This window comes from Rhinolophus ferrumequinum, chromosome 20 (assembly GCF_004115265.2).
Source record: "Rhinolophus ferrumequinum isolate MPI-CBG mRhiFer1 chromosome 20, mRhiFer1_v1.p, whole genome shotgun sequence".
Lineage (NCBI taxonomy): Eukaryota > Metazoa > Chordata > Mammalia > Chiroptera > Rhinolophidae > Rhinolophus > Rhinolophus ferrumequinum.
In genome coordinates, this window is record NC_046303.1 from 50975465 (window position 1) to 51000417 (window position 24953).

At 37.7% G+C, this 24953-nt stretch overlaps 1 protein-coding gene across 1 annotated transcript; it reads left to right on the forward strand.

Annotated features, from left to right (window-relative positions):
* The first annotated feature begins 749 nt into the window (after nt 1-749).
* Nucleotides 750-23388, forward strand: DLD (dihydrolipoamide dehydrogenase). The gene is made up of 14 exons (XM_033088140.1): nt 750-886; nt 2403-2481; nt 9013-9092; nt 9584-9652; nt 10226-10295; nt 12024-12124; nt 12435-12578; nt 13023-13124; nt 19552-19742; nt 20322-20492; nt 20809-20998; nt 21424-21561; nt 22432-22521; nt 22614-23388. Exons 1-14 carry the CDS (start codon nt 848-850, stop codon nt 22677-22679), a joined length of 1530 nt encoding a protein of 509 aa, XP_032944031.1. The 5' UTR covers nt 750-847; the 3' UTR covers nt 22680-23388.
* Nucleotides 23389-24953: the final 1565 nt, after the last annotated feature.

Below are 24953 nucleotides of genomic sequence, written 5' to 3' on the forward strand. Positions count from 1 at the left end.
AATACAGAATTAAGTTTTATCCACACTAGTTATTACAAAGCAAGCATCAGACCTTAGATCTTTGGTAAATCTTGAAGACAGTGTTTTTCATTGTCTCTTATGAAAACCTAAATTCTCATCTACATCCCAGCCATTTGCTCTACCAGGGAAATGTGTCTCCCAACTGAGGAGGTAGGAGACAGTGAGTTCTCTACATATTGTCAGTTTGCTTACTTACTTAGAGCAAGATGCTGGCGATGCCAGACTGTGGCCCCAGCCCTTATATGGCATTTGATTTCAGGGGAGAGGTTATAAAGCAGTAGTTAAGATCAAAGGCTTCGACTTCAAGGCTGCAGTCATCTTTTCCTTGTGCGACTTTGGGGGTACTGTTTAAACTCTCAGGTTCTCATCCAAGAAGTGGAAATACTCAAAATCCGTCATTTTGTTGTAAGGATGAAGTGAGATAATTCCTGGAAAGCGCTGAGATTCCTTGGCCTAGCGCAATCAAGAACTTGTCAAGCTTTATACTTTCTGTAACGTGCATTAAGCAACGGATAGTCTCGTTTATTGACTTCGTCTTCAAGTAGCAGATCACATTGCAACTCCTGACACTGTTTTACCTCTCCCTAAAATGGTCCCTTAACTCCCCGCTGCCAGAAAGCACTACGCTCTTTACGACAGTGTACGACGCCGAGCCTGACAGGAAGGCCCCTAAGGGTGGGTCCGGACCGCATTGGCCAATCGCGCTGCTTCCGACCCATGACGTAAGCTGCGCTTGTGCATGCGCAGGGCGGGGAGACCTTGTGGAGGCCGCGGAGGCGTTTGGGGGAGGTGAAAGCATTGGCGGAAAAGAAAGTTCAGCGGCAAAATGCAGAGCTGGAGTCGTGTATCCTGTTCCTTGGCCAAGGTGAGGGCCGACTGGATGGGGCCGTGCTGAGCCAGAGGCACAGAGAGGCCAGCTGACGGGGTCCGAGACGCAGCCTAGCTGGTGGGGTGGGAGAGGCGGCTGCCTGGCTGGGACCAACCGCGGCTCCGCCCCTGACCCCGCTCAGTCCGGGACGCCGAAGGGAGGCCAAGGCCCGGTCTGTGGAGAGGCAGGCCCCTCCGGTTGTGTGACGGCCAGCAGTCACTCTCCACGCGCAGGCGAGGGCCGAGGGGCATGCGGTCACACAAAGGCCTCCACCTGGGAGGAGGAAGGAGAAATTGCCCTTGCCCCCTGGGCAATACCTTCATACCTTCTACCTTTTCCTACCTCCGGCCCCGGAGTGGCCTGACTTTCTGCAGTGGGCAGGTAACCTTGAGGGCACTGCGTGAAAGACCCGGACGCCGGCAGCCCCGACACGCAGCCCCAGGAATTCCTCAAAGGTCCCTTTGGTGTTTGCAGCTTTCAGCTAGTGTTCATTGCCTGCCCGCCCAGGGGCTTATTTTTAACTGCAGCAGTTATTGTCAGGACAGAATTCCCTTTTCATCCGCATCCCAAATACAGCCAGGTAGTATATATGTGGCCTCGTGGCTGAGTACCGTATTGATGGAGACCCTACAGATAATACAGCCATCAGACTCCTTTGTTGGGAAGATGAGTAGCCTGTGTTCCCGAAAGTTACTGTAATATGCCCGAAGTCATACTTTTAGTGAGGGCCAGAGCAGAGACTGAAACTCAGCACTGACATTGAGTCTTCCTCTCTTTGGTCTACTGTCCTGACCTCAGGTGCAAGAGTTCCCTGGGAATAGAGAACGTTACTAGATGCGTGTAGGTTTGGTCACTGCCTTCCATTTGCCTGCTGTGATAGGAGCTATTTGTTTTGTTTCTTTGTGCCTCACTATTCTAGGAAATAGTAGTCACTCCTGTTTAGAGATTGTTGTGGAGATTGTGATGCAGTTTGTAAAACTGTAGTCGTTCTTGAATGTGAATACATTACTTCGTGTGTACATCACTTAATTTTTCTAAATCACTGCGTCTAATTTTCTGCTCCTGGTTGATGATTCAGGAACATCTTCATAGATTGTACATGGTCGATTTGAGTTAGGAAATAATAATTACAAGTAAAAGGATTAATGTAGGTTATTCAAGTACTTAAGTTAGAACTTGGACCACGTTAATTATGACATTAAAATGATCCCTGGTACTAAAAATTAGCCGTGCTTTCTGAAACCTTAATAAAAACACCATTGAATAACAATTTTATTAAATATGAGATGTTTGAATATGCATAATAAAAAGATACTGTGGCAAACTGAAGCTGAAAACTTTAAATAACTATTGTTATCAAAGAGGAGAAATTGATATGTAACGTCTGGGTGGCAATGGAATATAACATTAATAATCAGTGCCTGATATATTTGCCCCATATCCTGTTTTCATTGAACTTCAGTAACTCTTTTTTTTACATAACAAGGATATTTTTTTTTTTTCCCTTTTCCAGAGAGGCCATTTCAATCGAATAGCTCATGGCCTCCAGGGAGTTTCTGCAGTGCCACTGAGAACTTACGCAGATCAACCAAGTGAGTACTTAATAAAACAGTTTTCCCTCAAAATTGTTCATGTATTTATCCACTTAAATGTTCATTGAGCACCTGGTGTGTTCCAGGACGTGAACAAGGCAGAGTCCTGTTCTTATGGAACTTACAGTCTGGTTTCAGAACAGACAAACAACACACAAGTAACAGTAAGAATTTTGGGAAGTGATTGAAAATTAAAGTTGCTGATTGGGAGGAAAAGACGCTATTTTAGATAAGGTGTCAGGGCTTTGCTGAGGAGATGGTGTCTGAGCCTGGGCCTGAGTGAAGTGAGGGAGTGAGACGGTTATTTCAGGCAGAAGGAAATAACAGTGAGAAGGGTCTGAGGTGAGAATTGGCTTGTGAGTGTAGGTGAAGGCTGGTGTGGCTGGAGCAGAGACCCATAGAATGCAAAATCAGAGACCAGGCGGAGAGCAGGTCATGGAGGGGTTTGTAAGCCAGGCCAGGGAGTTTGTGTGATGGAAAACCACTGAAGGGTTTTGAGCAGGGGGGTGATTTTATATATTTACATTTCAAAAGTTAGTTCTGTCCACTGGTCAGATTGTTGTTTGTTGTTTTGTTTGTTGCTGTTTAGAATGGTGAGATGACTTTTTTCATATGCTGAATAAAAATCTTGATTTTTTGTGCCTTATTGATCAAAGGCACATTTCAAAGACTAGAAGGATGTGCCCTGAAAGGAAGCTATGGATTATGGATATTCATACTTTTTTATATTTTTGACATGTCTATAAATGATACATATATATAGATATATTTTATTATTTTTTTATTTTTTAAAGTACTTAAAATAGGAAATTAATGGGCTTGTAGTAAGGTATGTTGGCCTCTCAGTACCAAGGACATTGATTATTTGAAATTACTTGTTTTGTCATTTACTGGAATCACCCATATGATTATAAGTGAATTTGCACATCATGTCGTAAAGCTTCATTGTACAAACCATCAGCTGGGGGGAACTGTGACCGTCAGTCTCCTTGTATTCTGTGAAATACTTTTATCCTGTATCTTTAACTATTGTCAAACTATTATCATTTTGGAAATTTTATTCCTAGAAGAAAGAGTAGGGGGAGGATTCCGTCGTCGATAACCAACAGTGAGTGATTTATCCTAGCTTTGAACAGGTCAAGAAATCCTTTAAAAAATACTAATTTGATGGTGGGGGAAAAAGTTGTCCCTTTTTTTTCCTTTCTTTTTCCTTTCAGTTGTTTTGAGATGTAAGTGGCTTACACCTTTTGTCCCTTTTCTTAAATGGGAATGTTACGCATTCTAAACTCACACAACAGGAGAAATAATAGATTTTCATTTCCAGAGCATGCACTTACAGAGTTTTCGTGGCCGATTCTACGCTCTTAGAATCATTCAACAAAGTTGTTCAGGGCCTGCTATTTGCCCGGCAGTCTGGAGCAGGAACTTAGGTTTAATGGAACGAGGGTAACTGAGCACTCATGAATCAAACAGTTTCGTGATCCCTTAATGTTGAGTAAATTTTAGATCCTTTAGTACCCACGTAGATACAGTGTATTAAGTCTGGTTGGATGAAATAATAAGCATTTTTACATATTTATATTCATCTGAAGTATTTATTTAATGGCAAGGACTGTGACCTATTGTTTAGCATTGAAAATGGCACAGTAGGTACTCAGTACTTATTTATTCATTAGTTCAACAAATACGGAATATCTACTCTGTGCTAGTTGTTGGGCTAGTTGCTGGGGTACAGCAGGGAACAAGACGACAGATGCAGCTTTTATAGAGTTTACGGTCCATTTGGGGAAGACAAACATCCAACAAACGATTCATTATAATTGTGATAAGGACTCCACAGGCTAAGGGAGCTGTGAAATCTACGTATTGGGAATGTTCACAAATTCTTTCCTAAAGAACTGATTTTGGTAACTGAAAAGGGTTGGAGTGGTCGTAGTGGGTATGGAAGGAAGTATTCCAGTTAGAAGGTATCGCATGTCAGTATTATGATGTGAGGAGCGTAGTGCATTTGAGAAGCTTGAAAAGGGCCGATTTGACTGAAATGTGTTCAAGATGGTGAGTTGACTTCTCCAGATTATGGAAGACCCTAACTCTTTATTTTAAGGGTAGTTGCAAGTCACTGACATGTTGTAAGCAGGGGTATAGTATGATTAGGTTTGTTTTTAAAGATCCTTCTGGTTGCAGATTGGAGTTTTTATTGCAATTCTTTTTCTTTCTCTCTTATTAGATTATAAGAACCAGGCCTATGCTATTTATTGGTAGCCAAAGAGCTTAGAGTAGTGTCTATAATGTGAAATGCGTGTTGTCAGGATTTACTTCTAGGCAGGTGGAACAGAATGCACATAGGTAGACCAGTGTAGTTCTGTGGGTGTAAGCTGACAGTAATTCACTATTGCTGAGGCTTAAACTGCATGGTATTAGTGGATAAGCAGAATGTGGTGGGAAATGAGGCTGGAGAAATAGTTACTGAACATATTTGTTTAGGAACTTGGACTTTATCCAATAAGAGACAGGGAAACCAATGAAGAGTGGGAGAATAAGGTCTGAATGGGGTTTTAGCAGGGGGTAACACTGGAATGGCAGTGTGTAGGGTTATGGAGGGTGGGAATGAGATTGGAGGCTGCAAGACTAAAGTTGGGAGGTGGATCTGACAAGGGAAGAAACATTTATTGAGTGCCTAATATGCGCCTGGCGTCCGCCCAGGGTCTTGGCATTCATTACCTCTGACCTCGCAACCCTAGGGTGTAGGTAGTACTGTCACTATTATCCCTATGTTACATCAGAGCTTGGAGAGGTTACATAATTTGCCCAAGACTTTCAGGTGGTGAAGCTCATATTTGAATTCAGATTTGTTTTACTTCAAATCCTTTTTTTTTTTTTTACTGTATTTCTCCTTCCTATGGACTAGGAGGTTGTATGGTTATGATTACAAAGTGAAGTATTAGAATTCAGGATTTTAGAGGCAGAGCAGTTTTGGGTGGTGACAAGTATGTGAAAGAAGGCCACTGAAGTGGACTGAAGATTAAGGGCAGTGATAATTTAAAAACAGCCTCCCCCCAACAGAACAACACACAAACCTTACAGGTAGCGTTATGCTCATTTAGTGAATTTCATAATGAATAGCTACTGCTTTATGACATCTTTTCCCCTATTTCTTTTATTAAAAAAATAATTTTGATTTATCTGCATTTTAATGCGTGCCTATTTTCCCTAATTATAGCATAAGGTTATTGGAGGTAGTGATATTTTCCTCATAGGGTAGGCATTGATAAATATTTATTGATTTCATTCTGAAAATTAAGGAGCTTCTCGTCCTTTTAGTTGGATTTCTTGATAGCCCAGCAGATTATGGGATCTGAGTGTTTTGGAAGGCACGAGAACATATTGGGTGGTATAGGAGCATAGGCTTCTGAATCTAAAGAAAAGAACCTGGTTTGAATCCTGGCTAGATCACTCACTAGTTGTGCAACCTTATGCAACTTATTTAGTTACTCTCAGCCTTATTTTCTCCCTGTTTAATGGAAGTAATAACTATGTAAAAGAAATGTAATGAGGCCTAACTAAAACTACATGAAGCATTTAGCTTACTGCCTGGCACATACCAGATTACCCAAATGATAGATATTATTGCAGACTGACTTCTTAAGATACTTCTTGTTGTTGGTGATTATACTTTATTTGTAACTTGACACCTTTATTTCACTGGTATCCTTTATATTGTACTATGTTTATTTTCCTCAGAATGATATAAGTAGCATTTGTAGAATAATTTGTAGAGCACTTTTTCCTGCTTTTTCTCTTTCAGTTCATTTCATAACATTAGCTGCTGTGTTTTTTAAGTCCTTCACCTCTCATTGTCCCCAATAATTTTAAAAGTATTAATGTGGCAGCTTTCTTCTGATATTTCACCGCTACCTGAAATGCAGGTTACTATCCAACGGTCTCTTGCCATTTTTTGCTAACTTAATTGTCTTTCATGCTATCAATTTGTATATACTTTTCAGTTTTCTTTTCATTCTTAAAGGCTGATGCTAATTTTGTAAAATTTTCCATCATGTATTCCTTAGATTAATATATTTCGTTTAACTACATTTCTGTATCCTGAGTTTTTAAACTATATATGGAAACCAAACTGAGAAATGCTTCTTGACAAGGAGATGGTGAATCAGAATCGTGTGTTGTAAACTTTCATTTCATGCACCTTTGATATAGGTGAAAGCTAGCTAGTTTGGTTTTCCAAACATTTTATTATGAAAAATTGCAAACATTGGAAAAGTTGTAGGAATTTTACTGTGAACATCCATAGATTCTTCCACTAACATTTTCCAGTGCTTACATTATCACATATCTGTCCGTCTATTTATCTGTCCATCAATTCATCTTACTTTTTTGGTGTATTTCAAAGTAAATTGCAGACATCATTATATTTCTCTTAAATACTGGCTTATTTTTGAAGGTTTTTCATTGGATTATGACCTCCTCCTATATTGTCATTTGACAAATCTTGAAAGACTTTTCTATTTTCCTTTCGTTTTTGTGCTTCTTAGCACTTTAGTGGTAAGCTGATGGAATGGTACATCTAGTGTCTTCAGTGAGAAGTGAATTGTTTTGAGTTTTTGACATTTTCTATAGTTTAAAAAAATTCTAAGGTCACATAGTGAACTGGGAAATAAAACCCAAGTTTTTTAGCGTTTCTGTGTTTAAATTTATTAAACCTATGTATTATAATTAGAAAAGATGTTAAAAATTCAGCAAAGAAACTAGTTTTTGTAGCTTTTATTTCCATTACTGTGAAATTAAAATTTAGAACCCAAATTGAAGGATATTGTTTAGGTTATTATTTGGTTCAAGATTTGAAACTAGAAATACATTTTATTATATATTTAATTCTGAACATGAATCAATGAACCAAGCAGTGTGGCCAAAAAGCACAAATGGATCAGTAAAAATTGAAGCAATACTTTTTCATGTATTGGACTAGCCACATTTTGTTCATGTGTTGAGTAATTCTAGGTATCATCTGATAATAACCTAAGAGAATTAGTAATTTATTTAGTAGAAAGAATTCTTAGATTTTTGTGGGTAACTGGGTTGGATAACTTCTTCGTTATCTTCCAACACGGGTTCTGTGATTCTGTTCAAGGCCAGCAAAGGATTTTTGAATGATATTCGCACTCCTGTCCCTTAGGGATTGTGTGTTTCGTGGTGGAGGGGATAATAAGAAATTAAAATTGTCATATTTGTAGGGAATACTTATGTATGTTCCAAGTACTATACTAAGCTGTTTACATAAATTATTTTATTCTGTATTATGACCCTAAGAGGTAGATGTTTTGTGGTATTTATTTTGCAGATGAAGAAACTGAATATGAAGTAAGTCAAATTACTCAACCTAAAGTCAGGAAGCTGGCAATTATAAAGCTGTAGTATTGTTCTTGGGGATTTTAGTTTATGATAGTTGAACCTGAGGAAAGGAATGGTGTTGAATAATGGAAAGACCACTGGAACTAGAGACAGAAAGCTTAATTTTGTCTCTGCTGCTCACTTGCGAGATGATCTAGGGCGAGTTAATTGACCTCTCTGAACCTTGTGTTTCTTCTTCTTGGTGAAGTGTCAGATATGTGCCATCTTTACCTTCCTCATAAGCTCTGAGACTCAAACATGATAATATATGTGAGAGTGTGTTAAAAACGGCCTAAATGCTAGAGTAATTGGGGTTGTAAGGAAAGTGGAGGGGGAGGAGAAGGGAGAGTCTCCTAACTCTTAATAGTCATTGTTGCTTTATTTGAAATTGGATTGAGAATTGGAATAATTGGACTTACTTTGTATATTTGTATTGTACTTATTATATTCCTAAGGCTGCTAATCAGTTAATTTTTAATTTTTTATCTTTATATGATAAATATCCAGAATAGGTTTAGCTTGTTATCTTGAACTATGCAAAATTTATCAATAGTCCAATAAAGTTCAAAACATATCTCCCATGTGTTACGGGGAAGCTGATCCCCCCGCCCCCCGAATGTGTCAGAAGTTAACAACCGAAAGGGGTGATCACTCTTAAATTTATTGACAGTTACTAAGATATTACACAAAATTGCCTTATTTAATTCTAACATCAATTATTTAAAGCAGTGTTATTGTTTCTATATTACAGAAAAAAATGACTCAGTTGGTCACACAGCTAATAAGTGTCAGAGCTGAGCTTTAAAGCCAGGTATGTCAGATTCCAAAGCCCAGGCTCTTTCCTTTATATAGCAATGTATTCCAGTGTCATGAAATGCCTGTCTGTTAACATTAAATAAAATTGTGTAGAATTTAGCAAGGTCAGTGGATACATAATTCAGTTGTATTTCCATATCCCATAATGAACAGATAGAAAATGAAACATAAAAATCTGCCATTTTCAGTTACATCAAAGAACACCAAGTATTTTCTTGCAGGTTTAAAATACCAGTTTTTTTTTTTTAAATGTACTGTTTTTGGTCATTATTAAGCAATTTACTGTTTTACATCCATCTGCTTTTATCATAGTTGATGCTGATCTGACAGTGATAGGTTCTGGTCCCGGAGGATATGTTGCTGCTATTAAAGCTGCCCAGTTAGGCTTCAAGGTAAGATTTAGACTAAAACTCGATGTTGATTCATTTTTATTTGGGAAGAGTTGATCATATTCACAAAATACTTTGTAGTTAGATAATAACAGTAAATAATTTCTTAATTCTGTAAATTATATTTAAGCCTGAGACTAATGAAGAGAGGGTTGGTTCATTTAGTTGTAGTAGTCTCATAAAATGGAAAGTGAAGTCATTATTTTTCCTCTCCTCCAATACTTTTCATTTTGGCTTCTGATCACACTTTGGAAGATGCAGAAATAGAGCTTTTAGCATGTATTTGGTAATATTAAACAAACAAAAATATCTCTTAATTCACTTTTGGGTTAGCCTGAATTTGGTATTCAAATGATAAATTATAAAGAGCTATATTTCATTTTCACAAACACAGCTTGAGTAGCTTGTTTTGTAGAAGAACTAAGATGCACTTAGAATTTTAGTGAATTGAAACATTGCCAGTTATATGCAGTTAATGTTTTCTTTGGTTATAGACAGTCTGCGTTGAGAAAAACGAAACACTTGGTGGGACATGCTTGAATGTTGGTTGTATTCCTTCTAAGGTGAGCATACATTTTGTACAGTGCAGAGGTGTTTTCATTGGCCACCAACTAGAAGGATGTATTGAGACTAGAATATTAGACATATAGTTATTAAAAATTAAAACAACCTAGGTATGATAAACACGTTTTTCCTTTGGGAAACCTAAAGTGGTGTCACCAGTACACCACACATTCCTGAAAGAGCTTCCTTGTTTCAGAATGCCTAGTAGCCTTTTCATTCAACCAGACTCTGCTGTTACATTTTTTTCTCTTTGGCTTTCCTTTACCAATGAAACAGATAATAGGTAGTAAATTCTTTTAGGTACTTTATGTATTTAGTAAACATGACTGCCTTTTTCACTTGCCACCCTGAAGTGTGTACTTAAAAAAGTAAAGATGTTTTGTTTTTCATTCTTTCTTGTTGAATGTTTTTTATGTCATTATTGTTTGTCTTAGATTAATTACGTAAGAGCAGAAACTGAATTGGTATAGTCCTATGTACTGTTCCATGTACAGAATGTCGTTTCCTAAGTGTTTTTTGGTTGTATATAGTCTGCTTTTGAACATTTGATAATTTTGTCTTATTTTCTTTAGGCTTTATTAAATAACTCTCATTATTACCACATGGCCCATGGAAAAGATTTTGCATCTAGGGGAATTGAAAGTAAGTATACTTTCCATGTTTAGTGATGTTACCAGCCATACTTGACTTTTTTAAGACTTCCGTGCGTCTTGATGAGTGTAATACATGTTTAGTGAGGGCAGAGGAAGAACAAGATCTTAAAAATGTAGAGATTTACTTAAGAAAGAAGGCATAACCCAGATTTCTACCGTGACATCTTCTGTTCCTTTGTCAACTTGTGTGCGTGTGTGTGCGTGTGCGTGTGTGTGTGTGTGTGTGTGTGTGTGTGTGTGTAGTCAGTTTTATTTTCCTGCAACCTGGGGATGGCTGGGGGTGGGGGGTTGCTGATGGATTCCTGACTGCTGTGGGCAGGTAATGATGAAGGAAAGAAAGTCTGCCTAAAGTGTTGGTAGTGGAAAGAGCAGAGGAGAGAGGGAGGAATGCGGCATGGTGGGAAAAGGACTTTTCCTAACAGTTTAGTTTGATATGTCTTGTCTCCTGCCGTTCTTTTTGGGCTGTTTTCATCCTTTCTCTCCAATTATTGTTGTTGACAAATATATCCAGAAGGGTAGTCTGTTCTAAGGAGGGCTTAAACACACCTTGGGAGCTGTATTTTCCTTCATTTGTTTCTTTGTAGCAGTACCATGTTTCCCCGAAAATAAGACCTAGCTGGACAATCAGCTCTAATGCGTCTTTTGGAGCAAAAATTAATATAAGACCCGGTCTTATATTATATTGTTACATAAGACCCAGCAATATATTTTATATTATATTATATTTTATATTATATTAGACCCGGTCTTGATGAGTGTAATACATGTTTAGTGAGGGCAGAGGAAGAACAAGTTTTACAGTAAAATAAAACCGGGTCTTATATTAATTATTGCTCCAAAAGATGCGTTAGAGCTGATTGTCCGGCTAGGTCTTATTTTCGGGGAAACACGGTAGGTATCTGAAAGAATGGGCTATAGTGTAGGCAGTCTAGTGGGAGTACAGGTGATATATATACACTAAAGCAAATACTGTGTTAAACTAGATGAAAAATAGAATCAAAGCCCACTTTCCTTATCCACTAAGGAAAGAAGAGACAGGGTTAGTCAAGAGACCTGCATTGCAGGCAGAGCTTCATGTTCTCGCTCTTGCTTGAGGTAAACCAGAGCTCTCAGGGTCTTTGCTTCCTCATCTCTGGGATATGTGTTGGTTGCATGTGCTGATATGTAAAGTATCCTTTCTTCTGAAGTTCTATGAGTTGAGCTTCTTTATCTTATATTGTTGCTTCAGAGTTCTCTTCTGAGGTAAACGAATGATTAAAATCTAGTTCAGTAAGTTCTTAAGCATCTGTATTTGAAATTTTCTCATGTATTTTTACTAATTTTTGTTTTCATGAAATTTAGGGTTTCCTTTTATTTAAAATTTCAGGTTGTGTTTTACTTTGCCGTTTCTACTTAAATCTCTTCTAGGCTTATCATCATAAGGTGTTCGGAGAATATGTTGTTACAGTGGGATGTCATGTTTTATTTCGGACTGCATTTTCCCCAGAGGTGGATTTTTTATAGTGTTTGATAGGTTATGTTACTGTGATGTGATATTGTTGGCCTTTTGCCCGCTAGGAATCTTGTATCAGTTATTAAATTTAAAAATGTTAATATTGCCTTATGTACAGTTCTGTAAGCATTAGGCAGTAATTTTCCAGACCTTGATTAGTGAAAAATACCATGCATTGCTTCAAGAATTTAGCTAAGTACTAAAGATTTATTTAATAAATTACAGTGTCTGAAGTTCGCTTGAATTTAGAGAAGATGATGGAGCAGAAGAGTACTGCAGTAAAAGCTTTAACAGGTGGAATTGCCCACTTATTCAAACAAAATAAGGTCCGTGTGTTTAATGTTCAGATTATTGCTTGATTGTATAGACACATTAAACATAGCTTTAGAGTGATGTTAGAGTGATGTTAGAGTGATGTTATTAGAACTTGGATGCTGGGGGATATTTATTTGATTAAAACAGTATGCTAACCTGAAGTAGATTCAATTTTTTTGCTGCTACATATGTAGCATTATTAAGTAAGGGCATTTTGTATTGGATAAATTATTTAATAGCATAGTTTTTTCCTATTAATCATGTTTGTTTATCAAAAAATTATTTTAAACTATACGAACTTATAAATATTGCTTTATAAAGGTTGTTCATGTAAATGGATATGGAAAGATAACTGGCAAAAACCAGGTCACCGCTACAAAAGCTGATGGCAGCACTCAACTTATCGATACAAAGAACATTCTTATTGCTACAGGTTCAGAAGTTACTCCTTTTCCTGGAATCACGGTATTTTATGCTTTTTACAACTGTCAAAACCTTTCTTTAGAAATACATTTATGAACTACTGTCTTCCTGCTGTTTATGAACTTTGAATGAGAGATTTTCTGACTGAAATACTACATGTTGACAGTCATTCAGCTTCGGGAAGTTGCCTGTCTTTATTCTGCAGTGATTTTGACCAGAAATAGAACACTTGACATTTAAGATATATTTTAATTGAACGTGAAGTTAAAATTGACCATTTTGTTTTGAAATGCTAAATGATAAAAATTTAAATGAGCATTTTTAATGGGATTTGATAAAATTGAGTGTATGGATAAAAGTTACAGATACCTCAAAGCAAATAAATGACTTAGTATTATTAATGACTATGCTAAGTGATATCATAGTTTATAAATCAGTAGATCCTTTCAAATAATTTTGATTGTGTTTTTTTAATTATTATTATAGATTGATGAAGATACAGTAGTGTCATCTACAGGTGCTTTATCTTTAAAAAAAGTTCCAGAAAAGATGGTTGTCATTGGTGCAGGAGTAATAGGTGTAGAATTGGTAAGTGATGTCTCTTCTGTCTCTTACTACCTCTGCGGGGTTCCATTTGACTTATCGGTCCCCATTTGATTCTTTGTATAATGTTATAGGCAGATTGATATTAAGTTTTGTTTGTTCTTTTTTTTTTAAATTTAAGTTTATTCAGGTGACAATGGTTAGTAAAATTACATAGGTTTCAGGTGTACAATTCTGTAATACATCATCTATATATCACATTGTGTGTTCACCACCCAGTCAGTTCTCCTTTCATCACCATATGCTTGACCCAGTTTACCATCATCTACCACCCCTCCCCCCTTATCCTTTGGTAACCACTAAACTGTTGTCTGTGTCTATGAGTTTTGGTTTCTTTGTTTGTCTTGTTCCTTTGTTGCTTTCAGTTTTATATCCCACATGTCAGTGAAGTGATACGGTTCTTGACTTTTTCTATATGACTTATTTCGCTTAGCATAATAATCTCAAGATCCATCCATGTGGTTGCAAATGGCACTATTTCATCTTTTCTTATGGCAGAGTAGTATTCCATTGTGTTATATATACCACATCTTCTTTATCGAATTTATCAAAGGACACTTTGGTTGTTTCCGTGTCTTGGCCACCGTAAATAAATAAATAAAGCTGCGATGAACATTGGAGCATGTATATCTTTATGGATAAATGTTTTCAGATTTTTTGGGTAGATACCCAGGAGAGCGATTGCTGGGTCATGTGGTAATTCTATTTGTAATTTTTTGAGGAACCTCCACACTGCCTTCCATAGCGGCTGCACCAGTCTGCATTCCCACCAACAGTGTATGAGGGTTCCTATTTCTCCACACCCTCTCCAACACTTGTTACTATTTGTCTTGTTGATGATAGCCATTCTAACTGGGGTGAGGTGATATCTCATTGTGGTTTTTATCGACATTTCTCTGCTGATTAGTGATGCTGAGCATCTATTTTTGTCTTTGGCCATCTGTATATCCTCTTTGGAGAAATATCTATTCAGGTCCTCTGCCCATTTTTCAATTGGATTGTTTTTTGTTGTTGCTGTTGAGTTGTATGAGTTCCTTATATATTTTGGATATTAGGCCCTTATTGGAGGTGTTGTTTGCAAATGTCTTCTCCCATTCCATTGGTTGCCTCTTTATTTTGTTGATGGCTTCTTTTGCTGTGCAGAAGCTTTTTAGTTTGATATAATCCCATTCATTTATTTTGAAGCAAGGGAAGTAAACACTAAAATAAATGAATGGGCATTGAGTTTTGCTTAAATACTTCTAGTAGTAAAGAGTATTCAAGACAGTCTATTTATATAGTTATTAGAACATTCTCTTTTATTTTGAAATCTGTTTTCCTGTATCTTCCACAATTTCTGATCCCTAGAAATGGACTAATTTTTAAAAAATCTTGACAGCCCTTCAGCTATTTAGATCTGAGAGTCCTTCATGCCCTTCAGCCTTTCAGAAGGCAGCTCTCATTCTAAGCCAATTGCATTTCAGTAAAGACCATGACTGACATGATCTGGCTCTTCCCTTCCTCTCCATCTTCATGTCATTCCCTCTTACCTTACTGTATGAGAAATTTCAAACTTTGCAATTCTGTAAATACTATGGTATTTCATACCTTCTGCCTGCCATGTACTTCCTTGTCCATCTGGCAGCTTTCCTATATTCCCAGTGACCTCTCTTCCCTCTATTTTAGTTATCCTTTCTCAGGGCTGCTTTACCTTGTAATCACCAAGAAGTGCTCTACTTCTGAAATCACAAATTCAGATACTTTATTCTCTAACCACAATCTCCTTTCCTCTCTTACTCAGTAAACAGGCTCTTTAACTTAATCAGGTTTTCTAGTCATAGCTCCCTCTTTGTTTTTTGCTGTCTGCCCTTTCCTGTCTTGACTGCTTTCCAGATCAGCTTAGATTTCATAGTCCATCACTTTAACCACTCTCTGATGGGTGGTCTTGAATCCCTTGCTTTGCTGTCATACCTGCTTGGCAAAACTCCGGTCCTGGCTGAATTCAGCTGTCTGCCTTTTTTATGCCGTATGCAGGCTATTGACCACACGCACCCTGCAGATTAATGCCCATGTGAATTCTTGGTCACAAATCTCAACAGGAACCTCAGCCTTGCCGACAGTCCCAGTGTCACCCTGGCTGGTACACTCTCCTGGTGTCTGCAGTGGCTCTTTCATTTCCCACTTTTCTCAGATCTCTGCCAGTACACTGTCTTCTGCTGCCTGCAGATGACCTTGTCTTCTAAATATCACATGTAAGAGAAACCATCAGAGGAAAACTCCCTCAACTTGGTGCCCCAGATTGGAAAGTATTTTCACCTGTTGTTACACTTGTTCTCTTGCTCTTCTCTCCTGTAACTGGAAAGGCTGCTTTTCCTAAGACGGTGCCCTTCACCTCTGCTTGGTAGTACATCTTCTGCCTCTTCAGGGACTTGGCTTTGTGATTTTTATTTTTGTGTTTTTTAGTCTTCACCTCTCCCCTACTTTTGCTTCCTTCTCATTTACATTGAAACATGCCTGTCTCTGGGCATCTATGTGCCATTCACGCATGCTCAGATGCATTTCCACTCATAGACACAGGCCGTTACACGGAAATAAGCCTTGTCTTGATCCTACTTCCACCTTCAGTTACCAACTTCCCTCTCACCTTTTCACAACCAAACTCCTTGGAAGAGTTGTCCACACTCTTTCATCAATTCCCACTCACTCCTCAGTTCATGGCTTCATGCGCCATCAAACCGCAGTTGACAGGACATGAATGAATTTATTATTAGCTAGTCCAGTGGATTGTTTTTTGCACTGCTTTATTTCGTTAACAGTCAGCATTGCTGATTTCTTTTGTCTTTGACACTCACTTGTCTGATTCCATACTTTTGTCGGTTTTCTGTCTGTCCTTTGGGCTGACTTCTCTATCTCGTATGCAGGTTCCCCTTTCTCAGCCTTCCCTCAAATTGTTAGTGTTACAATAGAGTCTGTCTTAGGGTTCTATCTCAGACTGTTTTCTTCTTTCCAGAGAATATTCTTTTCATTCTTATCTCAGTTACCCAACAGCTTATAAATACTATTTGCAGCCTCATCCTTGCTTCTTGCGTCTAAATATTTATAATATGAATGCCTTCTGTGATTTTTTTTTTTCAGTTTCCTGTTTTTTAATGTTACCTGTCTCAGCTCTAGATTTTTATTTTGTGGTTATCATTAGGTTTATGTACAAAAAAAAGTTTTGTACATAGAGTAGTCTTTTTCCTTCTGACTATATCTTATTTTCATTCACCTGTGCTGCAAGTTCAGTTCTTTTCTCCCTCTTCTTTCATGTTTTTGTTGTCAGATGTTATCCCTTTTTCTGTGTGTTCGTTTCCAAATTGCGAAGTTCTAGTCTTTTTTTGTTTTCTTTCCTTTAATCTTTATGTAATAATTAAATAATTAAATAATCAATACCCTGTTCTGAAAGGGAGTTGCAATTTCCTGCTTCTGTCTGTGATTTTACTCAAAGTTTTTACACTATTGTCTTTTGGTTTCAGGTAGAAGAGCTTAAACTTTTCTTACAATGCAGGTCTTGTGGTGGTAAATTCCCTCAGCTTTTGTTTGTCTGGGATAGCTTTACTTCTCCATATCTAAAGGATAACTGCTGGGTATATTATTCTTCACTGGGTGTTTCTTTCAATATTTTGAATATTTCATTCCACTCTCTCCTGGCTTGTAAGGTTTGTGGTGAAAAATCCAATAATAATCTAATGTGGTTTCCTTTGTAGGTTGCAGTGTTGTTTTTTTCCCCCCCCTGGCTGCCTTGAGAATTCTTTCTTTGTCATTAACTTTTGATAGTTTTGATATAATGTGTCTTGGAGAAGGTCCTTTTGCTTTGAGATACTTAGGTTGTTTTGTTAGCTTCTTGAATTTGTGAGTCTAGCTCTTCACATAGGTTTGGGAAGTCCTCATTATTTGTTTGAATATGCTCTCTGTTCCCTTTGTCCTTTCTTCTTCTGGAATACCCATTATTCATATGTTTCTCTTTCAAGTGGAGTCATAGTTTTCATAGTGTTCTTTCATTTTCTTTTTTTTCTTTGGGGAACTGTGTGTTTTTCCAGGACACATCAGCTCCATGTCAAATCGTTGTTTTCAGTCCAGTTGTGGAGGGCACAGCTCACTGGCCCATGTAGGAATTGAAACGGTGACCTTGGTGTTATGAGCACTGTGCTCTAACCACGGAGACAGCGGGCCGCCCCTCATTTTCTTTCTTTCTTTTTTTTTAACTCTCACTTCTCTCCTTCCACCTGAGTCATTTCTAGATTTTTGTCTTCGAGCTCACTATTTCTGTCTTCCATCTGGTATGTTCTGTTTCTGATGCTCTCTAATCCATTTTCACCTCATTTATTGAGTTCTTCAGCTCCAGATTTCCTGTTTGGTTCTTTTTTATAGTTTCATCTCTTTGGTTAATTACTCCTTTTGTTCATTGATTTTATTTCTGCGCTTACTGAAGTGCCTTTCTGTGTTTTCTTGCGTATCATTGAGTTTTTTCATAACTGCAATCTTGAATTCTCTGTCATTTACATCACAGACTTCCATGTCTTGGAGTTTGGTTTCTAGAGACTTTTCATTTTCTTTCTGAGCTACTTTGTTACTTACCTTGGGTATTCATAGTACCTGATGGACTGTTTTTCTACCTGAGGATCTGAGGTAGTGAACTCTCCTAGGTATTGTTTTGCTCTTAACAATTCAGCAGGTTAAGTAGAGGGCTTTCTTTTCTCCAGTAGGTGGTGCTATAGTGCAAGTTTTTATTTTCTCTTACCTGCACTACTGCCACCTCCGAGATCTCAGCGGGTCGGAGTAGTCTCAGTCTAGCAAAATGCCCTGCATTCCCCGTGGAGTTGGGTGTCCCTCTGTTTCTGGGTCACCTGGGTGTTAGGGTACCCTCCCCATGATAGGATGTGGCTGGTGATGGGGCTCCGGGCCTGTGAGTTCCCAGCACTGGCTCCTTGTAACCAGAGGCTGCCAGCCACACTGCTGTCTGAGGTGTCTGCTGCTCTTCCGAGTTCCACTGTGACAGGTAGGGGACGGGTGTGTGGGGCGAGGCAGGTTTGCGAATCTGCTGTTTTGCTTTGATGGTAATGGTGGCTGCTAGTCCACTGCTGCCACACTGCTGTGCTGCATTTCCGCCCTTATCACCATGTTTAACTGCAATGGGTGCTGGCCATCTAAGCCAGAATGTTGCTTCTGGCCTTCTGGACCCCCTGGCTGCCATGTTAGGGCTGTAGCCATACTCTTTCCCCACTACTGTGTCAGCTGGGGTTGCAGCAGATGTTGGACTGTGTTCCCGTTCTCTGTCTTTTTTCCCAGCCCGCCTTCTGTGCTGTCCGATACATCCACCTTCAGATGTCTCAATGCGTGCATCTCTCAGACATGTTTGTGTGTTGAGCAGGGAATCCTTTGTTGAATTATAGTTGTCTAACTTGTCACTTTAAAGGAAAGAAACCAAGAGATCTTCTCACTCCATATGCTGACGTCACTTTCTTTTTGTGTTCTTAGTATTATTGTTTGAAGAGAAGTTGTTAATTTTGATTCAGTTTAATTTATACATTTTTTTCCTTTTTGTGTCTTATATTTTGCTTTTGGTATTGTAGCTAAGAAATCTTTGCATCACTCAAGGTCACGAAGATTCTTATGTTCTAGAAGTTTTATAGTTTTGTGTTTTATATTTAGGTTAATTTTGCGTTAACTTTTGCTTATGCTTGTTACTTATGTCCTCTTGCCTATTTCACATATAAGTATTCAGAAGTTATAGTTGTTAAAATATTGTTAAAAACCCAGCATTCAGTTTAAATTACAATTTGAATGGAAAAGTAAACATTTCTCTGTTGAGAAAATAAAATTAGAAGCCAGTTTAATATTTTGCAAACATCAGTAATTAGTAGCAACAAGAGGCCACTTCTTCCCCCTCAGGACCTTCCTTCCCACTTGTTCCTCTCTTCCTGGACCAGTTAACTGTGGGATTCATTCCCTCTCTTCCAGTCTTTGTGCAGATGTCACTACCTGTGAGGCCTTCCCCAGCCATGGTATTTAAAGTTGTCATTCTTTTCCTTTCGGTAGTCCTGGCTCTACTTCCTGCTTTATTTTTCTCATAGCACTTGACCATCCTCTTCATTTACTTGTCTGTCTCCTCTACTAGGATAGAAGGTTCCTGAGGGCAGTGTTTTGTTCACAGATGCATGCCTTGCATCTGAAATGGTGCCTGTACATAGTAGGTGCTCAGTAAACGTTGAATCAATGAGTGGATAAATATATGAAGTTATATGTTTGCCATGGTGTTAATTTTAAACCTCAGAGCTCCTAATAGGAACATATTAACAAAAGAAAATATCTTACAATAAATTATTTAATTCAGTAAACAAGTTGCTATAGAAGCCTTTATTTTTAATCATTTTTTAAAAATTGTTATTTTCAGGGTTCAGTTTGGCAAAGACTTGGTGCAGATGTGACAGCAGTTGAGTTTTTGGGTCATGTTGGGGGAGTTGGAATTGATATGGAGATATCTAAAAGCTTTCAACGCATCCTTCAAAAACAAGGATTTAAATTTAAATTGAGTACAAAAGTTACTGGTGCTACCAAGAAGTCAGATGGAAAAATTGATGTTTCGTAAGTATGCTACATTTGTTTTATAATATCCTTGTCTGTTTTTATTTAAGAAAAACCTTCAATTTTTGCTGGAGAAATTAATCCAGTGTTATCACTGTAATGTACTTTTTCATAGTATATATTCAGAAAAATTAAACTCCCAACATTCCATAAAATGAATTCAATGTTTTTAGACAGATATATATGGGGAAATCTGTAATAATAATATTAACTACATTGCTTACTATGTGCTTGGCACTCTACTTATTAAACACTTATAACTTAATGAAGTAACTTACTGAAGGTCACACAGCCAGTGAGTGGCAGAGCCACCACTTGAATTTGAATCTTTCTGTCTCTAAGACCTGTGTTCTTAATCCATGTTATACTGCCTGTTTTTGTGACTTTAATGCTAGATCTCTAGAGAATATGTACATGTTTTCTTTGCCCGACCCTTATGTTTATGTTATATTTATAATAAAATAAACTTCACTGTTAGAATGTCATTAGCACTTGAGAAATGTCTGGTCTTAAATGTCCAAGTCTGTCAGCTATTTATGTAGCTGTGTGTTTAACAGTTATACACTGTTCATTGTCTAGTATTGAAGCTGCTTCTGGTGGGAAAGCTGAAATTATCACTTGTGATGTACTCTTGGTTTGCATTGGCCGACGACCTTTTACTCAGAATTTGGGACTAGAAGACCTTGGCATTGACCTAGATCCTAGAGGTAGAATTCCAGTCAATACCAGATTCCAAACTAAAATTCCAAAGTAAGTGGTATTTTCAATAATTTTAAAGTTTATATCAGATGCTCTTTTGAAAATAAGACTTTTGTTATGCTTAAAAAATGTATTGGCTTTGGGGAAGATTAGTAAATTTATAATATGTTAAAGCAAAAATAATTAATTGAATTTTTTCATTACCCAAAGATTATTAGAACCCAAACTCAGATATTTGAAGCGCTGTGTTTAATGTATTTTCTTGTGACTTCATAACTAGCAATTTATAATTTTGTTACCATGGCAACACTGAAGGGGAAGTCGTGGTTTCCGAGGTTTACTGTGTTTCTCTCGATCTCTGTGGCAGTATCTATGCTATTGGCGACGTGGTTGCGGGCCCCATGCTGGCTCACAAAGCGGAGGATGAGGGCATCATCTGTGTGGAAGGCATGGCCGGCGGCGCCGTGCACATTGACTACAACTGTGTGCCGTCGGTGATCTACACGCACCCGGAAGTGGCCTGGGTCGGCAAGTCAGAAGAGCAGTTGAAAGAAGAGGTAATCCTGGACGAGGGTAGTTTTACTCCAGTGTGTGAGCTGAGTTAATGACACTGGGAGCTGAGAATTGTTTTATTATTATTGCATTAATGCATTGCAATAACTATGTGGAGCATTATAGTTTAGTGTATGTATTTTTTCCTTTGTAATATTATAAAGGAAATCATTCACTTGCCTGTATTAAAAAACTAGTAATTCCAGAGCTTTTCTTTTTGGCTTTGAAATATACACAGAGCGAAATTTGCATTTGCTTGTGTTTGTACCCAAAATATATTTCATTAACAACCCTTTTGGTCTTTCCTTCTGTATGTTCTGTGAAGAATTACCTTTTTGGGATTTATTTTCTGAACCAATGGTAGATGATTTCAGTCATGGCAAATGAAGTTTTTCAGAGTTTATGTAGGTTCTTATTTTCTGTCTCACAGGGTATTGAGTACAAAATTGGGAAATTCCCATTTGCTGCTAACAGCAGAGCTAAGACAAATGCTGACACGGATGGCATGGTGAAGATTCTTGGGCAGAAATCAACGGACAGAGTATTGGGAGCACATATTCTAGGACCAGTGAGTACTGTAAAACCAGAAACCCCATTAGGATTTCTGGAAAGCATTGCTATTTAGTAGATTAATTTAAAACCACCTGGTGTTTACATTCTGAGGTGATTATTTACTAGTAGAGTTTGAATGTGGCCTCTTTGTACATCATTTCTAGCTAAGTACCAGCAGCACTCTCATCTTGCCCACGTCACCTACTTTCCACACCACAGCTATGATTGTCCCTTTAAAATATGCACCATGTGCCTGCTTAAAACTCTCCAGTGGTTCTTTGCAACTGCAGATTTACATACATTTCCCCTCTAAATCGAGGCCTGCCTACCTTTCTGACCTCATCTCTTTCCACTCCTCCCTTTTATTAAGTAATTCCCTGCCTCATGGGCCTTCTCTCAATTTTGTTACAGGCCAGACTTTTTCCCACTTTAGAACCTTTGTGCTTGTAGTTGTAGCCTTTGTTTAGATCGCTCTGCTTCCAGATCTCTGCATGAGCGGCTCCTAAGTTACTCAGGCCACTTCAAATGTTACTTTCTAAGAGAAGCCTTTTCTACCACTGAATCTGCAGCACGCCTTCCCCCTAGGTATCTACCATACAGTGATGATAATAGAACATTTGAGTGTTTACTCTGTGAGGTTGGCATTGCTATTCCCATTTTTGAGAAGAATAAATGGAATCAAGCACAGTCTCTGAGTGGCTGAGATGGTCAGTGGTAGGATTTGAATCCAGGCCATCCAAGTTCTTAACTTCCATGCCACCATTTCTGCCAAGTGTTTCCTGAATAGAGGCGGTTAGTTAATGGCTCTTACAACTAATCTGTCCCATTAGTGTGTAGTTGTTTTTGCCATGGAGACAAAATTACTTCTTGGTTTATTATTTTAAAGGGTGCTGGTGAAATGGTAAATGAAGCTGCTCTTGCATTGGAATATGGGGCATCCTGTGAAGATATAGCTAGAGTCTGTCATGCGCATCCGGTAACTATTAACGTAACAGAATTAATTGCTACCTAAATTTTCTTTTGACCCACAAATATTTGGTTTTTAATTTTAAATTTCTTCCCTTGCAGACCTTATCAGAAGCTTTTAGAGAAGCAAACCTGGCCGCATCATTTGGCAAACCAATCAACTTTTAAATTAGAAGATTACATATATTTTTTCTGAAATTTTCTGGGAGCTTTTGTAGAGGTCACATTTCTGGACAGGAAATGCTCACAGCTCACAGAATTTCTAGGACTGAATTATGAAACTTTTGGAAGGTGTCTAATAGGTTTGGACTGAATGGAATAATCTCATCTATATTTTAAATATATTTTATTTCAGTACATTACTATTCCCAAGAAAAAAAGCTACTTATAGTAGCATCCTGGAAGTTTTTCTTCAACGCATATTTCCATGCTGTTTGTGAAAAGTTCAGCTTCACTGAATTTATGTTAAGTAGCTTTTTTTCTGGTACAGTAAAGTTGGATTTACTACATGGATGGAACTGGAGTATGATATGTGAACAGCTGTATTTGAAGCAAGGTGATCAAGTTCTTTTAAACTTGGTTTTCATATTGGAAACAAGTCAGTCATTAGAGTAAGATTAAAATATGTGTAAACTAAACTCATGTAAATAAAAACTGATGGTCTCTCACTTGTTTTATTTAATCCCCAAATTCTTGTAGTTTAGCAGTAGAATTTGTTTAGATTTTTAAGGTACCATTGAGGTTTATAGTCTGGAGTATAAAATGAACCAAATTAAGGAGGTATAGGTATAGCTACAAAATTCAAATATTCAGTGCTGACTCAAATGTATTACAGTAGGAAATGAAGATCTGAAAATAAACATTTCTTAAATGTCCATTCACTGGTTATTCTAAGTGGATTATCAAGATGGTCCGAATTCTTTTATGATGCGTCTTGTGTGTATTTTTATTACTTTTATTGCTCTTGTAAGTCTGAATGTATCTTTTCCCCACATTGTAGGACAGTATTAAGTTACTTAAAAGGTCATTACCCGTTCACCTGTTGTAGTGATCTTACTAAATGTTTAACATATACTTTTGGAGAAAGACTGTAAAAGGAATCTTTAATCTGTCTTTTCCTGTGTACATTTCCATTTTGTTCTTGTTCGGGTAAATGACTGCTCCTTTAAAGAGTGCTATAAAATTGTATTTATTGATAAATATTTAAGATGGCCATTTCTTGAAATACTTAAAGTGTTAAATGACAGATAGTTTTTTGCATATAGTTAAATTTAAGAATCATTTCAGATTAAGTAGTTCTCAAATCTGGAATATTATAAATTTGAAGAGGAAAATAAACTATCTTAAAGTACTAGAAATATGCTAACTAGAGAATAACTTGATTGCAATTTAAAGGTTAAACCAGTCTTAAGGAAAGTTTGGAGCATGTAATTTATCAGAAAGCCGTATGGAATAGATACCATCAGTTGATCATAACTGAAAGGAAAATTTTTAGTATAATCATCTTCAGGTTTTAATTGCATTTATAGGTCACATTTTCCTTTTTCTTAATATGTCCAGTGGTCCTGGATTGTATTAGGTTGGTGCAGAAGTAATTGCGATTTTTGTGATTTTTTTTAACCTTTTAAACTACAGTTACTTTTGCAACAACCTAATATCGTAGTCATTATGAATGATACATTGTAAAAACTTGATTGTGTTACATATCTCTGAAAAATAGTTTTTGTTTTAGTAGGCAGTAAACTTGGCTGATTTCCAACTCCAAACTGTCATCTTTGTTGGGGGGCAGCAGCTGAAACCTCTGCTCAGTTTAGCTTTACCTGCACTGCCGTTCCCCCCACCCCCCATGTGTAGTTCACTGGTCAACCAGAGATTGGGCAGAGTATTACGCAGAATTTGGGGGGCCCTCTCCTCTTTGCCTCTCTTTTCTGGGGTTTCCCTCCCTCATATTTCAGTTGCTGTAATTGTTCCAAACTCCTCCAGTTTCTTAACCAGTAAATGAAACGGCTCCTGCCCAAGTTGCCTCTTACTGGGCTCTCCCCTCAGGTGAACGTTAAGAATGGGAATTACGCCCAGTGAGATCTTGCTTGAGTGTGAACTCCCTTCTACTTTCTGCCTGCTTCTGATTATTCTCCAGGATGTTTAGGGGGAAATCATTTTGTTTAGAGTTTGCGATTGTTATCAGCAGGAAGGTTGGTCTGAATGTGCCGTTTGCCAGTATTGGAAAGGAGCTCTGTATCTTTTTAAATTCTGAAATCCCAGTATTATGTGAAGTGCTAGTTTATTTAAACGTGAAACGTGTCCCCTACTTTAGGGAAAACGTTTCTAATTAGGGAATAGTGAAATACAATATGAAGTCCCAGCTGTAGAGACACAAAATAATACTTCAGGGTATTATTTGAATACCCTACTTTAAGGTTCCCATTCAATACGAGAAGGCAG

Bases quoted from the DNA above. Each gene is read 5' to 3' on its own strand.
- DLD (XM_033088140.1), top strand. From the start codon at position 848: ATGCAGAGCTGGAGTCGTGTATCCTGTTCCTTGGCCAAG. The intron at 9,093-9,583 runs GTAAGATTTAGA...CTTTGGTTATAG, and splicing joins CTGCCCAGTTAGGCTTCAAG to ACAGTCTGCGTTGAGAAAAA. The intron at 9,653-10,225 runs GTGAGCATACAT...TATTTTCTTTAG, and splicing joins TTGGTTGTATTCCTTCTAAG to GCTTTATTAAATAACTCTCA.